This window comes from Sprattus sprattus (genome assembly GCF_963457725.1).
Source record: "Sprattus sprattus genome assembly, chromosome: 3".
NCBI lineage: Eukaryota > Metazoa > Chordata > Actinopteri > Clupeiformes > Clupeidae > Sprattus > Sprattus sprattus.
In genome coordinates this window covers 19,228,404-19,245,092 of record NC_137922.1, presented here as the reverse complement: position 1 = coordinate 19,245,092, position 16,689 = coordinate 19,228,404, and the positions used below count along the sequence as shown (strand labels likewise).

Here is a 16,689-nt window from a genome sequence, read left to right as displayed (position 1 = left end):
TTCCCGTACAAAATAACACTGGGCCAGCAAGGACAGGAGGTTACATACATTTACAGTGCTGGAGAGAGAGGAATATAGCGGAACCTCCGAAGTCGGCAGGCTTTATTGAGCTGGTTCTTGTGCTTTTTTTTTTTAACTAGAAAGGTAACATCAAAAACATCTCTCCTCTCCTCAAATATAAGGATGTGTCTAGACATGATCAAAAATACTTTTATGTCAAGTGTCAAACTGCCCTGCATGTGAGATGTTAATTGTGGGAAAACACTTCATCACATTCCTGACCACATCTCATTCCAGTCCTGTTGCACTCAATATCAAGTTATAGCAGATATAGTAATAAGACATGCCAAAGATATCTCTAAAAATAATATGGCTTTATATAAACACAGGACAGATGGCAGCCAATGTGTACAGTTTTTCAGCTCAAAATAAATAATGTGTCACAGACTTTCAGACCAACCACATGAACGCAGTGAGCAGGGAAAGGTTATTTTTAAAATTAAGATATAACTTCCATAAATGAACATGTGTGCCCCTTTCTCCACTGCGCACTTTATAGTGCAACATACGATACATCTGATGATAGACCCATGTGTGCTTGTGATTATGCCGTTTTGCCAAAACAATACGTTTGGTAGGCCTACTACATTTCAGATCAGCTTCAGCCTAACAGTTCCCTGGCATGATGCCGTCTGCTCTGTATAGCTGACATAGATGGGTTTGACAGTCCGTGCTTCTATGCTCATTAATCACTCTTCAGCTGACTGTGCATGCCACCACAGAGTGAAAGAGGTTATAAAATATATGAATTCAAGGACTCCAATTTCCAGCGCATATCGTACATGCACTGCTACTGACGACAACAGGCGCTGTCTTGGTGCGCGTAACCGACCCCAACCCGTCTCTGTCAGCGCGCCTATGATTCACCAGCTGATGTTCACTTCCCGTTGAGGAAGTTGACTTGAAAAAAGTGGAGAAGAAAAGGGCAGCTCACAGTAGGCTACAGGGAGCAGTGCGATTTCTTTAAAAAAAAATCTAAATCTAATCCCTCTCAATGGTTAGTAATACTAATGTAGAATCTCATGAATATTGCATCAAAACTGGTCTTCAACAAGGATACAACTGAAAAGGATGTCAATGAGGCCTCGGAATAGAGACGTTTGCGCTGATTGCAGTGCTCCTGGTAAGGACAACCTCATAACACAGGAGAGCTAATAATGCACATCAGCTAACAACTACCCAGATTTAAAGATGAGACAAAGTGTTTCCTCTGTTTAAGCTCGATGTGTTGAAAAACAGCTGTATCAGTCTTAAACCGTGTATTTGCGTTGCATCTATTTACAACCCTTCTTCGTCACGTTAAGGTATTAGGTATTAGGGCAATCAACTTCTCTGCTAATATGAATAGCTAGCTGTGATAGCATGCTAATAGTGGAGGAGGGTGTTTTCTAGATAGCTTAATGGCAATTAATGGTTCAGCCATAATGGTTACTGGTGCAGTTACTTGACGCGGTTATGAATGGAGCAGAATTTTTCAATATTCTGTTTTCGTAGCTCTCATAGACTCCATCTCAGCATTTCGTGTGGAATGAAAAAGGGTTTACGTTATATTGGCTAGCTTGTTAGCTTGCTTACTTGGTATCTATTAACAGTCAAGATCTTGTCATAACTCATGGACTGCCGTTTTAATAAGCATATTGAGCTGAGATAATGTACTTTAACATGTACGTGTCCGTATGGCGATGGCTATTCTGAGACAAAGTATCGAAGTAAGCAAACAGTAGTGTAAACTAGGTTGACTTTGTGCTGCTGGTGTTAAGTGAGTGAGCCGTCCGATTGAAGTGTCAAATCCCCACAGTAACCAGTTCACGTAACTTAATGCCTTTCCAACTTGTAAGGCAATGACGAGGCCAGAGACTTCCAGGCCACGTACAACTGTAACATTAGTTTGGCCATTTATTTCCAATATTCGCGGCGGAGTCAAATGGATGGTCCGTAGCAAGTTATATGTTGTGCCACTGCCAGGCTACCATACCGAAGTGCCATAATCTTATTGAATGCTGTGTCCAGGTGTCCTGTTTTATTTTATTTTATAACATCTAGCATTACCCTTTAGAAATGTGCTATACCATTAAACAGTGCAATCTCATATCATGTTTGTAAGCTAATGTGAACGTGCGCTATGCAGGGCCAACATGGGCATCTGTGAACCGTGGCGTGCTGATCTGTGATGAGTGCTGCAGTATCCACCGTGGCCTGGGCAGGCACAGCTCTCAGGTCCGACACCTCACACACACATCATGGCCTCCGTCCCAGCTGCAGGTGAGTCTGCAATCCATCTCAATCTGTCATAAGACTAACTAGTAGAATACATGACTGCTGTTCCTAATGAGAATGTATCATTGGCGCTCTGTGTTAAAATAGGCCTAGCTCTTTTATCATTACCATATGCCGCACTTTAGGAGATGCATCACATTTACTTTTTGCCAGAAATTTCACCATCTTAACTGCACCATAACACAGCAAAATGCATTCTTTTCAGACGGTGCAGACATTATACAACAATGGGGCCAACTCCATTTGGGAGCATAGCCTTCTGGATCCCTCCTCTATAATGACTGGGAAACGCAAAGCCAATCCTCAAGACAAAGTACAGTGAGTACACGGCTGAGCACTAGCCAGAAGAGAAGTTTTGAGAACCAACTCCATCTATGCTTTCCCTGAAGTTGTTGTGTATTGTGAATGGTTTAAGGTTAACAAAAGTAATTGCTGATTGCAGCGTTCCGAAGGAGAAGGAATGTCAAAGAATTCAGTCACAATGCCAATTTTTTTTTTCTTAGCTTCAACAGTAATCTAGAGGATAGTTTCACATTACCGCAACGTATTCTTTCTCAATCCTTTGCTTGTCTTCTTTCCACAGCCCCAACAAAACGGACTTTATCAAGGCAAAATATCAGATGCTGGCTTATGTTCACCGGATGCCGTGTCGTGAGGATGACAGCGTCACAGCAAAGGACCTGAGCAAGGTTGGCGGGAAGCATTTTCATTCAAAGATTAAAATAAAATAAATAATTTAAGGTGTTCAGAGGACTCCTCTAGTTGCCAGAAGACTTCATGATTTTGTGGAGAGATTGTTGAGTGGAAGCACATCTACCGTATGTGTTAGTAGATGGAATGACTTGCATGGCACACCCTGTCTTTATTTGAATTTCCAAATCCTACCTGGTTACAGCACTAACCAATCCTTAACTCTCTTTAAATTGTCCAGCAACTTCACTCCAGTGTGAGGACAGGCAATCTGGAGACCTGCCTGCGCTTGCTGTCCTTGGGAGCTCAAGCCAACTTCTTTCATCCTGTAAGTTCCAACTTTCTATTGAATCTCAAGAAACGAGCTGCAAAGCGGCGCTATAAAAGGTTTCCTTTTCACCAGTCACCTTTATGCTTTCCCCCATAGACTCTTTTGAATGGTATATAAAACTCTTAGATTACTAGTTGTTTTGGTATGAACTCTAAGGCAGTTTTACCCATAAAAAACCGGTACCATTATTGAAGAGCCTCTTATCTCTGGTATAGGTGTAAGAATTAATTGATTCCGTAACAATTGTGATTCTTGACACAAACAATTATTTAATCGTCACAGAAAAATCGATTCTTTATTATTATTATCTTGAAAACAAAACATTTACAATGAACTATGTGCTTTTGCTATGGCTATATAACTATTGTAGAAAACATTTCTTTTCACAACTTTTCCCTATTTTCTATTTCCAATTTCCAAGCAAGATTCATTTGTTAAAAGATAAATATATATGAAATGTATTGAAACGTTGAATCGAAATATCTACAGAATCACAATACTTTCCAAATCACAATATGTATTGAATCGGCAGCAAATTATTATTGTAGCATTGAATTGTGAGGTGAATTTCCACCCCTTATGTGGTTTGTGTACGTATCTGTTGATGTTCTCGCGTCACATTTTGTGCCTGTGCTGCTCACCCACTGCAGGAGAAAGGGAACACGCCTCTGCATGTGGCCGCCAAGGCAGGGCAGCTCTCTCAGGCCGAGCTCCTTGCTGTATATGGAGCCGACCCCGGTGCTCCTGACGCTAACGGCCTCTCGCCCATCGACTACGCCAGGTAACCACGGCTTGCCTCATGTTACACTTCTGAAAATTCTTGTCAGCTCAAAGTGTTTTACGGTTGAGATGTCCCAGGCACATTTTCATGATCCTTTTTTTTTTCTACATACGAATGTACATTTCTCTCATCTGTTGCTGTAAAAACACATTTAGTTAATTACACATATACACAAGTTTAATGCAGGCATGAATGAAATATTGTATCAGTATTCAATTAAGTACAATTTACTAGCTCAATCATCTAAACTGCTGAATCATCTACACTGTGTAGGCAAGCAGGTCACCATGAGCTTGCTGACAGATTGGTGGAGATCCAGTTTGAGCTCACAGACAAGCTGGCATTCTACCTTTGTGGAAGGAAACCAGGTAAGGCTTTTCATATACCAGAACCTCCATAATCACTTCTAAAGAAATGGCTTTTAAACCTTGTTTGCTGTAATGGTCACACCTGTCATTGATTGTTTTTACTGTGAGTTGTATATCATCATTTTAAAATTGTGGGACTTTGTTATCATTGGAAGAAATAACTCCTGGGTTTTGTATTTTAGATCATAAAAATGGACAGCATTTCATTATTCCCCAGATAGCTGACAGGTATGGAAATAATTTTATAGTTTTCTAACAAATATCCTTTTAATGAAATACCTCTAACCTATTGAGACTTAATGTTTTTTTTGCTTGCATTGAATGGATAAGGAATGAGTAAGTATGTTGAATAGTGCAAAAAAACTTAAAACTCATAAATGATTGTTTACTCAGTGACCTGAACCTGAAGAGTCTTTGAACATAAGCCTTTCTTTTTTGCCTTGTGACTAGCGGTCTGGATCTGTCTGAGTTGGCGAAAGTGGCAAAGAAGAAGTTACAGTCTGTAAGTGTTATGGTGTTGTTGATTCACTGTATGCTAGTTCTGGTCCTCTCCTGGTGACGCCTATAGCACCTGTTGTGTTCTACTTAATTCCAGCTCACCAACCACCAGTTTGAGGAGTTGGCCATGGATGTCTATGATGAAGTGGACCGAAGAGAAACTGATGCAGGTAAGTGGAGTCTGTTTAGTCTAAACCCAAAGGCTTCTCATCCTCAGTGTCTTATCTTGTATGCTGTTGATTAAACCAACAGGCTGGCCATGAATGATTGTGTGTTTTTTTTTTTTATATATTAAACTAATGATCAGTATGATCTGACATTTCAGGTCATGTTTCTCTTAGTTACCACTGCCATATCACTGCCATCTGTCTGTCTGTCTGTGTTGTCTGTGTGTCTGTGTCTGTGTCTGTGTCTGTGTGTGTGTGTGTTTGTGGGCACTAGCACTGTGTTGGACATCATTTCACCACTTTAAACTTTTTTTCACCGTTATGTCCCTAGTATGGCTGGCCACACAGAATCACAGTACCCTGGTGACAGAGACGACAGTGGTGCCCTTCCTTCCAGTCAACCCTGAGTACTCCTCCACCAGAAATCAGGTCTGGGGAAAACCCTCTCTATGCTCAACTAAATGTACTTTGACTTTAAATGTGCTTTGACAAAGAAGTTAATGTAATTATCCATTAAAGTTATGTCCCTCTTGCTCAGCAGTTCAAGAAAGGCAAATTCATTTCTGATTTCGATAATCGTTTTGACCATTCAGGGTCGTCAGAAACTGGCTCGGTTCAACGCTCATGAGTTTGCCACGCTGGTCATCGATATTTTAACTGATGCCAAACGTCGCCAGCAGGGGAACTCTTGTGAGAATGCCAAAGGTAATCAGTCTGATTAATTTCTTTTTCAGTGCACCACTGTGTTAACTCACATTTAATCTGCCATTTCCTTCTTATACACTCCTGATAAATAAAATGGATCAAAATGGACTTAGCTCGTAATGGAAATTATCTGCCATTTCAACTGGTGCTAAGTCCATTTAAATATTCTCTCTGACGAGTGACTGATGTTTCATTGAGCTAGAGTGATCTTAGTTTAGGAAATCAAAGATGAACAGACATGGGAAAGCTGTTGAAGAGTATCATGGTTCACCCTGGTCTCACTGACATGTTTTGCACAGAAAATGTGGAGCTAATCCTTAAGGGCATTGACAACCGTCATGGGAGGGATAGTCAGGACGTGGACCAGCCAGATTACGACAGCGTGGCGTCTGATGAGGACACGGAGAGGGAACCGGCTTCTGGGAAAGAGGACCGGACCAAGGTATGGAAAAGTTCAGAGCCAGTTGAGAACATGGAATGGGGTTCTGGTAACTACAATACTTATCTTTTGGTGAACAGTCACAAACAATTAGTAAATAACTAGTTAATAGTCCTTATTTTCTATAAATAGATTAGATAGATATGAATTTGGTGGGCAAGACAAAGACCCTCCAGTTGTATAGTTGTATTTGCTATGATGGTCCATTTGATGCCTTCATTTACAGTAGCGATCATTTAAACAAGACTGAAATCAAAATACTAAATTAAATTTCTTTGACAAATGACGGTTCAACCACTGCTAACCCTGAGGTAAAAATAAAAATACCGTGGCTTTATTGGCTGCTGTCAACATCATATTTCAGTTCCAAACAACTTGAGGAAACCTTTTACCATTTAGCGCATCTGTCAAAACTGCTCTCTATCCGTTTTCATGAGCTGCAGTTTCATCGGGCGTGACAACAGGAGTACTCTATTTAACGCTGTTTGTTCGCTGTCCTTCAGAGCTCTGAGTCATCTGACCTATCAGATGGCCCAATCACGGTCCAGGAGTTCATGGAGGTCAAGACTGCTCTCAACGCCTCGGAGGCAAAGATCCAGCAGCTGCTGAAGGTCAACTGTCACCTGAGCGAGGAGCTGAGGAGTATGCAGAACAAGGTACTGCCCAGCCACCTGTGCACCCTCGCAAGATTAAACCAGAACAATTATCACTCATACTTCAGAATCAGAATCAGAATTGTTATATTGCCAAATAAGTTTATGCCTACCAGGAATTTGTTTGGGCATATTGGTCCAGACAATAAACATAAAACATAATAAGTACTGCAGAACATATGAGGCAATTTTGAGGCAATTTTGCACGATGAACAGGCATTGATAAATAAAGATAAACAAATAAATGTATCATTATGGAGCAATTGCTCTGTCTGATAGCATTTGGCTAGTTTAGCGGCGCTTCAGAACCTTATGCTGAAACCAGAAGTTTGAGGGGTTTAACATGTAGTTGTGCAGCAAGTTGAACGTGATTCCTGAGTAAAAAAAAGCTTGGGTTCAGCTGATATGCTGCTAAATCTCATGGTCACCGGTAATTTGGGGATCCTCAAATTTAATGTTAAGCTGTTGGCTGTACATATACAGCTGTATGTAAATATCCTTTGTTTCAATTTATATTATTAGTCTTTATGTTTATTTTTTCACATTCCTGGATTATCCACCTGGTGAAAAACAAATACATTTCCAACCACAGAGCTTTTGTCTCCCTGCTGCCTTTTGTGCCTTCCCTAGAATCTCAACACGGATACCCTTTGACAAGCCTACTAAGAAAACCTGGGTTTCCGTCCAGAAACCTTTGTTCCAAAAAGAGCTGACCTCTTCTGCTCCTATAAGTCGCAGTGCAGCAAGTGCCAGAATGTCTGTTGAAACATTTAACATTTCAGCAACTTGTTCCATTGGATCCATTCGATTTCCAGATTTTTACAGTTCCATTAGAGAATGTGGCTTGTTGTGTTTGAATGCCACATAAAATAAAATAAAAATCAATCAATAACAATAAAGAGAAAAGAATAAGCCTGTATCATTTAGTTCACAAAGTAGTCTTAAATGTAGTATTGCTCTAATTCTAAAAATAATTCTGATCTCTCCTTAAACCATCATCCCACCAGGTTAAAACTAAAACGCTCCAAAAAGCCACCTCTTGTGGCTGTTGTGAGATTTTGTGACGACACAGCAACTGAAATCAACCTAAACCCGAGCTAAAGGTTAACCCACAGTTACTCACGACACCGCAGCAGGGCTTAAGGTGCCACGTGACTTCCACCGCAACATGAGCTTAAAACTCTTTGATTCACATTTGAGTGAAATTCACACAGGAGTGAAAGTGAAATGTCAAGTGTATGTTCAAAAGCAGAGTGCCTTAAGTTATTTGAGAGACTTTCTTTGGGGAGGCAAAGACACTTTAGTGATTTGATGAAGTTATGGGTGCATTTGACCCCAAAAGAATCTGGAGCAGCCCTTCTTATGTGTCAGTGTTGTGTCGGTCAGTCTCAGTGAAAACTCTGATAACTACCACAGCCCCCTTCACTTCCTGGTATTGTTTTTGATTTCAATGACATAGCTGTCTAAATTTGTGTGGCAGTGAACAATATGTTCATTTTAGAGAATGACGTTGCTAAAGCCGCATGGAAGTCATTGCTAAATTTAGATTGTGGAAGTGGTTTGTGGCTGATCTGTCGGTGTCTTCGCCGCAAATGGTTCTCCGTGTTACTAGGGGCAGTTTAAGTACTTATTCAAGATCTCTCAGGTCAGGCTATATTTTTCAGTATAGCATTGATGGGTAGACTGTGAAAAGCTTCATTGTAGACTTGATGAAACCTAAAACAACTACCCATATTAGTTCTGTTTTTGTGAACTAAACTGTCATGTAGGCCAACTCATTGAGACATTCCCACCAGCATCTGGCGTGGTCATGCACTTTGAAGCCACCTGTCCCCTTTTGTTTGTTTTCTCACAATCCTGTTTGCACTGTAAGCAAAGAAGAACCAGACTCTCTGCTCCCCTCTTTGCAAATAAGCCACGGGAATAGTTGACGAACATCAATCTCATGTGGAAGTGTTTTTTTTTTTTGTCTCTGTGTTAATTCTAAGGCCAAACTGAAGAAGCCAGTCCAACTGTCGTAAAAAAAAAATTGTCACTGAATAGGTACTTCCTTGAATTGTTCCTTAATTTCTACGATTCCCCTGGGTCCTCTCTTAGTCACTTTGGATTCAATTACAAAGGAAGTGAATGTATGTGCTGATCTAGTGCTCCCATAAAACAACATTTTACCCACACCCTGAAATGTGTACATCACATTGTGTTTTTTAGGGATGCACCGATGCCACTTTTTCCAGACAGAGTAGGAGTGTGAGTATGAGTACTTGCATTTGTGTACTTGCCGATACAGAGAACTGATATGAGTGCTCAATAATTAGCTTATGCCGGTGTTCTTTAATTTCTCTTACCCAACTGTTTCCAGTAGGTCTGATAGGGCAGGAAAAAATGAATATGGGAGAGTCCAAGTATATGAGCACAGTATCTGCCCAATACTGGTACATAGTTTTTTTTGGTAAAGCAGTATTTCTAGGGTAAAAATCTTCACCTGAAAAACCAGACCGGAGCAACACCGTGCTAGAGTTGCAATTCAGATATAGCCTCCTGACTGTGCACCCCCTGGTTGTGCTAATTAGCAAATCCAGATGTGGACACCAAACCTGCCTGTCTGGGGAGAACGTTTACTGTCTAAACTTTGGAGCTGCAGTCACTACTCACACCTCTGTATCGCTCTCTCCCCTCCCAGCTGAGCTACCTGCAGGATGAGAACTCCGGCCTGAGGTGGCAGGCTCCTACCAACTCTGTGGCGCCTCCAGATCCTGTCCGCCGCCCGGCCGTGCGTGGAGGCCGGGCCATGTCCATGTACGAGACCGGATCGGGCCTGAAGCAGTACCATCCCCGCGGCGAGGCGCCTCGTCCGAACGCTAGCACCCTTACCCTGCAGCCCCTTGCCCCAGACGTGAGTACAAGGCTGCCATTGGAGCAAAAGGTTGATACCACTGCTTGTGATGCCAAACGCTAACGAAGGTGTTGCTTTCAGAACAAAAAAATAAGGTGTTTTGCTTTTGGGAAAAAAAGAGGTTCTTTTACTTCGAGATGGTGAGGTACTGTTGGCTCCTATCCCGATTACTCTGTTTACGTTTCTCTCCCTTTCATATGCGAAAATGGCCCAACATCTTTCTAAAGCGTTTTTTTTTTACAACCTGGTTTGAACCCTTTCCAGATGGGGAAGTGTTCTTCCGTGACAGCCTCCTCCTCCCTTCCCAGCTTCCCCTCATCCTTGTCCTGGCCTGGGGATGAGAGAGTGCACAGGGTGAAGTACCGCCCCAGTCCTGCTTGGGGGCGCCGCTTTTTTGCCTGGCCTATCCTTTCAGTCCCTACTCCACTTTCTCCTACAATCCACTATTGTCTGCATGGGCCACTTTGAATGTCTATCAAATGTTGGATGTCAGTCAAGTATTTTAGCAATTTTGCTAATTCACATGTTTTTTTTTCCTGAAACAAAATGTTGCCCTTCTCTCCACTACTAACTTGCTTATCTATCAGAAAATGAGCTTCAGGCTGGAGTGGTGGAAAGCATTGTGCCCTAATACAACTGCTTAATGTTCACCACAGTGACAGCTCTGTTTACCTAAACATGTTCAGCCCTCCAAAAAGTCCAGATTTCTTTGCTTGCCTGGATTTGGCAGATTGCCCCACATCTTAAGCATGAATTGCATTGTTTTTCTCAACCGAGATGGCTGATATTGGCTGCCCTATTACCTGCAAATGGACTTTTGGCCATGGCTAGCCTTTTAGCGTGGCTAGCAAACTAACACTGGCCAGCCCATTAGCTCCCCAAGACCTGTTAGCTGTAGCTAGCCAGCTAACATTAGCAAGGTAAGGTCATGCACAGGTCTGGGGAGTCTGTTAGTTGTGGCTGGCCTTTTGGCTCTGGCTGGCCTGTTAGCTGTTGCTAATATTTTGACAATGGCTGGTCAATGCAAAACGGCTGTTATCTGTTCCGAAACCACTGCTGTAATTTTGTCTTTGTGTTAAAAGCTAACCCTTCTGCAAACCGAAGTGTCTGACTGTGGTCCTGTGTGGGGGTGTATCCAGGGCTCCAGTGGTGTGGAGGGCCAGTGCGGTGTCCCGGATAGAGACTACGATAACACACACAATCACTCGGAGCCAGACGAATACGGGTACTCTTCTTATCTGTCTGATTTCAAAAGATTTCAATGTTTGTTGTGTGTGTTTGGTGTGTGTGTGTTTGGTGTGAATGTTTGGTGTGTGTGTCAGCACTCAGCCTGCTGCTTTGTTTTGGGGATACACAAAGACTGCAGTGTAAGCGCAAATAAACACTAACACCTGTAAATTAAGCCCCAGTCCTCCTTCCAAAGCGTGGGAAGCAGCCCATGAGGCTCTCCTCCCACCTTCAGTTTTAGTCGTTTTCTAGAAGTATGGGTCACCCTTTAGGATTCCTGTGCCTCTCAGTAACGCCTGGTTAGTAGCTCACACTGAGAGAGAGAGGGAGTGAAGGTTGAAAAGGAGTTCTTATCAAGATGTAAAGGAATTCGAGACAAGCTCCATGATCTCTTCAAGACATTACAACCCCATGTGCCCAGTATGCCCTTGTTATGACTATAGCTATTCCTTCTGATTCGAATAGGAGGAAATGATTCATACATGAAGCTTTCCGACATTCTGTATCCCACAAAATACATAAACAAAAATGTTGAACTAACAGGACTTCTTAAAAAAAAAAAAATACCTTTGAATACCTTTTGACACACTGTCTACCTGTCAATGCTTTCAGAAGACCATGTAGCAAGAGAACCAACCATGAAAAGATTAGTTCAGAAAATCACAAAAGGAGCCTGCAAAATACCTTGGAAAAGTCCTGGAGGGAATAGTAGCTGTAGTTTATAACAAATGTATTAGTTTGTTCAATAAGAACAACTGTTTTAAATGCGCAGCTTAATTTGGCTTCCAGAGGCTTAGAATAAAAATATTCTTTGCAGTATTGATAAGCGTAGAGGATCCTCAATGACAGGCCACTCTGCTTTGTCTCTAGCCCACGGCAGGGGAGTGTGTGCGGGGTGGCCTGGATGAGTGAGGGGGCCATCCCAGAGTCGGACCCTCAGGAGGTGGAGGGCGAGCCCGATCCCAGTTTGCCTTGCACGGAGGACGTCATCAGCAAGACAGAGCAGATCACCAAGAACATCCAGGAGCTGCTGCGGGCTGCTCAGGAGAACAAGCATGAGAGGTGAAGACACACACACACTCTCACACACACACACACACACACACACACACACACACACACACACACATAAACATTTGTACTGATAGAATCACAAACTTTGAATAAGAGCACAAACCAGTGTAACCAGATATATACCTAGGGTTAGGTACGCAAAGACACAGAAAACAAATAGATTTCCCTCATTCACATAGACAAATACAAGGGTGAGGGGAAGACAACCAGAAAAGCTCCAAGCACAGGACAGTTGCCTACATGCAACCACTTTTTGTTCAATCCTCATCATCTGTGTCCTCATACCTTCATCATACCTTTTCCTTTATCTCTTGCATCAGGCTTGATGTTATTTGTGTATTTTTCTGTACCTTCTCCGGTATCTGTTTTCTCTCTTTCAGTTTTCCTGTGATTTCACCTTGCTCCCTTCTTCTCTGTTGGTTGTTGTTTCTTGTGTCTGTCAATGTTTTCTGTCATCCCCCATCCCTGTGGTTTATATCTCCGTCGTCATTTGTGTGCCCACTGTGGACCTGCCCCAACCCGACCCCCTCCACACTCATAACAGCCCTGGCCACCGGGACAGAGACAGCCAGGGCTGCTTCGCTGCCCTCCTGCCCTGCTCCGACGGGGGCGAGCGGAGGGAGAGGGGCTCGTCCGTCCTCTCGCAGGCCGACACACCCTCCTGGTACACGGGTCTCTGTTCCTGCCTCCCAGGCACAGTGGCTCCTTTGTCCGCGTGGCGGGCAGTGGGCTTGAGTCAAACACAGCTGCTGCCGTTTTCCGTCCCCCTCACACCGCGCACAGAGAGAGCACTGAGGCTCAGAGCCCTCAGAGCCTCACACAGGGGTGTGTGTGTGCGCGCACTTGTGTCTGTGTGTGTGAGTGTGTGTGCAGCCGGCCACGTCCACCGTACACTGCTTTTGGATTTAAGTTTAGCGAGCGCGACCGTTGAAAAAACAATATTATAATTTTTAAGAGATGATATTTAAAATATTTATTTGACCAGTTCACCTGTGGTTGGAAGAAACGCACAATATTTCAGACCTAGGTATAGGATAGGTATAGTCCGCCAGTCAGTATAGGAAAATAAATCCTGACAGGACGAACAGGATCCCGACTCGCAGCGGAGACAGTTGATGTTACTTTCCTAAATGTTAACATTGAATCACGCCTGAATCAACCATGTCTGAAATATTCTGTATTCTCTAAAAACTCTACTCACACCAGGAAATGGTCTGACATTGCGTCTGTATTAGTGACAGTCTCTTCTGCTTTTCCCCTAAAAGGAAGTGTAACGTTTTATTTTTGAGAATGTTCAGTCGTCAGAGCGGTCACTGTTTTTGACACAAAGCCTCACTGGGGTGTCCTGCTAACTCAACTGATTCTGTGTGTGTTATTTGCCTTATCTGTGCCAAAGTTCATGTTTCCCATGAAACCACAAAGAACTCCTTAATGTTTAACCCCTAGGCTGCAGGTTAAAGGCATTGTAGTAGCTGAATGAGCAACATGCATGACCTAAGCATATTTAAGTCTTGACCAAATCCGCTTTGAGCACTGAATGTCCGCATGTTGCAGGGTGTCTGGGCATGCTCACTGAATCAACATCGACGTCCAACCAGATATAAATATCCCTTTCTGAGTGACATTGTCATGCCTTGCATCATTGTTGTAAGGCATATGCACATACTTTATTGTATAACTTCAGCTCTATACATAGGTACAGTATGTAGAAAGATTCATCAACTTGCCTACGGGCCTATGCAATGTACCACTAGTATATTTAGCATCCTTTTTCTAGCTTGTTTAGTCATTCTCATCCGTAACCCAGGTTTTTAATAGACTCAAGATGTTTGTATAGCTGTATATGTCCCTATTTAACCAAAGTACCAGGCTTAGAACTCTGGATTCTAACTGGAATGTGAATGTTGGTTAACAGATGCTGTGGCTCTCTGAGCATGTTGTGTGTGTGTGTGTGTGTGTGTGTGTGTGTGTGTGTGTGTGTGTGTGTGTGTGTTTGTGTGTTTATCCACTCTTATGAAGGTGTTAAGATGAGTATGACCTTATCCCAACAGTTTTGTACCCTGCTCAGAAAGAATTCATGTGGCTGTAACTGAGATGGCTGCTCTGTTCCCTAAGGTAAGATAACGTCTGTGCATCCAAACGGAATATATTGTGAGAGTGAGAATATCACTGCTACAAATACATATGATATTGTCCATTTGAATATTACCCTGTTTGCATTTTTTATTTGTCTGCATTGATATATACAGGGACTGTGCGTACTATTCAGTAATGTTATTATCATTTATACATACTGACAGTTATTGTTTGTTTGTGTTTGTGTTTGTGTGTGCGTGTGCGTGTGCGTGTGCGTGCGTGTGCAGCGGCCCAGCTCAGAGACTGTACATGGCTCCCTGCGTCTGCTCACCTCCAGCGCCAGCCGTCTCCAGGGAGAGTGTCACCGGGCGACACCCCCTAACACCCATACTGGCGATTCCCAGCTGCTCACCCAGCAGGTCATCCAGTGCGCCTATGACATAGCCAAGGCTGCCAAGCAACTCGTCACCATAACAACCAAAGAGAGCAACTGACTGACTCGGCACCTTCTCTCTCTCTCTCTCTCTCTCTCTCCACCCACCCGAATTGACATTTGTGTCTGTGAGATAACATGATTTTTTGCCACTAATTGTGTTTTTATTTTTTTATTATATCAGTATTATCACTTGTATGCCATTATTTTTTTCTAAAGGAACCAGTCGTATTATATATTTCTAATATAGTTGTAATGGCGTGATGCCCATATATGCTTTCTAATAATGTTTGTGTGTGTGTGTGTGTGTGTGTGTGTGTGTGGGGCGGGCAGGGGGGTTGGGGGGAGCTGTGAATGATGGTCTGAGTGTGTAATGCCTCAGATTTATTTGCAGTCGAAAGCATCATGCATATTGCAAGTCTAAGTGAAACCTCCCAGAGTGAAGCAAGCCTCACACATCTCTCACTGAGCACTGTGGTCCTTGATCCCAAATCCTGATCCTCTTCTCATATCGGTTTTTGGTCTTGGGTCGGGACTAGCCTTGTCTCTGACCCTTTGATTTTTAGCCTCCAGTGAATGGCCTTACGGTTGCCACACCATACTCTCTTCAGTATTACGCCTGTTATACCTCATTCATTTGGCCCGTGAACAGTTTCCCCTGTCTGAACCTCAGCTTGTTTCCTTTGGAGAAACCCCAAGTGCTCCTGATAACCCACTTTATCTGAATGTTTTATTTTAAATGTACTTGAGTTTGGACTAACTAATGTGAGGACTTGTACGGTTAAGTATTTGTATTATCATCCGATACTCTCTTAATGTGGACCTCTGTGTACTCTGTCCTGTCAGATTGGGTCATTCCCTGTGTGTCAGGGGTTGAAGAGACTAAACCAGTGTATGATAAGTGGCTGTGTGTATCTCTGTCATGACCTTCGTCAGCATGGGTGCATGCGTGTTGTGTTTTGTTTTCCCTTGCGTGGTGCCACAACGGTCAATGCTTTGTGTTCTGCAGATTATGTAAATTGCTGCTAGTTAACTACATATGCAACCACTGGGGTGGCCGGTGATGTAAAGGTAAACATTATAACATCAGATTTAACCAAGATGCAAAGGCCTTAAGAGCTGCTTCTTAAAGGCAATAAGTGTTACTGATCTCCACATGTCCGCCATAATGGTGTAGATTTGCCAGAACAGAGTGGGTAAAGGTGAAACACTTTTAAAGCATTTATTAACTGTTGTACTGATGTACATCAGATAATAATGTAAAAATAATACAGTACTTAATACAACATGTTCCTCCATTGACAGTCCATTGAGGCCAAAATGCAAAAAGCAAGTAGAGGTTGTATGGTCATGTTGGTGTAAAACATGTCACCACAGGACAAAAATACCCGTGACTCCTATTGGCCAAATGCTTGCAGAACATTTTAGCAACTGTGAAGTTATCAAGACATTTTAGAGCCAGAACTCAAGTCCTCTGTTTCCTCATTTCTACACTATTATATTCTATGTTGACTGGACATGTATAGCAGCTCAGTATGGGATGTGTTCACGTTGCAGCTTTTAAGGAGCCTGAACAGGACCCCATCCAGGGATATCAGAAATGCAGACAATGCAGCTGTGGTGATGAACAATAATAAAATATTAACAAGCCATTTATTTCAATAAACTTTAATTTATAAATCTTCAAAAACAGTCTCAACATCAAGTGTGTAATAAAGAAGAATGTGGGGGACACTTGTTTCAGTGTTACCGTTTAATGAAGGAACCTTTGGTTGTTGGGGTTGGGCAATCTTTTTTAAACGAATTTTTCATATAATCCGATTTAAGCATTGGGAGAAGAATCCTATTAAGTAATCAAGGCTAAGGTATGACTGGGGTAAATAAGACTTACCTGTGCTGTAGGCACTTCCTGATGATGCAGTATCGGTTAGAAGCTGAAAACTACTCCAATAGGACAGCCTGGTATTGCACCTGCGCTGCTATTGGCTCTCAACTACCCCACCTGTTGAATATTCTG

The 16,689-nt window shown here is 42.5% G+C and overlaps 1 protein-coding gene across 4 annotated transcripts; it reads left to right on the top strand.

The window, feature by feature from the left end:
- The first annotated feature begins 961 nt into the window (after positions 1-961).
- On the top strand, positions 962-16,318 carry git2b (G protein-coupled receptor kinase interacting ArfGAP 2b). 4 transcript variants are annotated; one of them, XM_080833951.1, is made up of 21 exons: positions 962-1,183; positions 2,189-2,322; positions 2,543-2,655; positions 2,921-3,026; positions 3,269-3,355; positions 4,009-4,139; positions 4,413-4,507; positions 4,690-4,735; positions 4,958-5,009; positions 5,103-5,175; positions 5,504-5,601; positions 5,766-5,877; positions 6,177-6,319; positions 6,820-6,972; positions 9,650-9,862; positions 10,127-10,216; positions 11,002-11,087; positions 11,960-12,151; positions 12,708-12,988; positions 14,215-14,278; positions 14,527-14,658. In XM_080833951.1, the coding sequence occupies exons 1-20, from the start codon at positions 1,132-1,134 to the stop codon at positions 14,250-14,252; spliced, it is 2,295 nt and encodes a 764-aa protein (XP_080690077.1). In that variant the 5' UTR covers positions 962-1,131; the 3' UTR covers positions 14,253-14,278; positions 14,527-14,658. The 4 variants fall into 4 exon arrangements, with proteins under 4 accessions (XP_080690077.1, XP_080690079.1, XP_080690076.1 ...); XM_080833953.1 differs by lacking the exon at positions 12,708-12,988 and having other exon boundaries at positions 14,527-16,318; XM_080833950.1 differs by lacking the exon at positions 14,527-14,658 and having other exon boundaries at positions 12,708-14,232.
- The last annotated feature ends 371 nt before the right edge of the window (positions 16,319-16,689 follow it).

What these genes read in the sequence shown, in the direction of transcription:
- git2b (XM_080833950.1), top strand. Translation starts at nt 1,132, where the DNA reads ATGTCAATGAGGCCTCGGAATAGAGACGTTTGCGCTGATTGCAGTGCT. An exon ending in AATCCTCAAGACAAAGTACA is followed by an intron (nt 2,656 to 2,920) that starts GTGAGTACACGG and finishes TTCTTTCCACAG; the next exon opens with CCCCAACAAAACGGACTTTA. An exon ending in AAGCCAACTTCTTTCATCCT is followed by an intron (nt 3,356 to 4,008) that starts GTAAGTTCCAAC and finishes CACCCACTGCAG; the next exon opens with GAGAAAGGGAACACGCCTCT.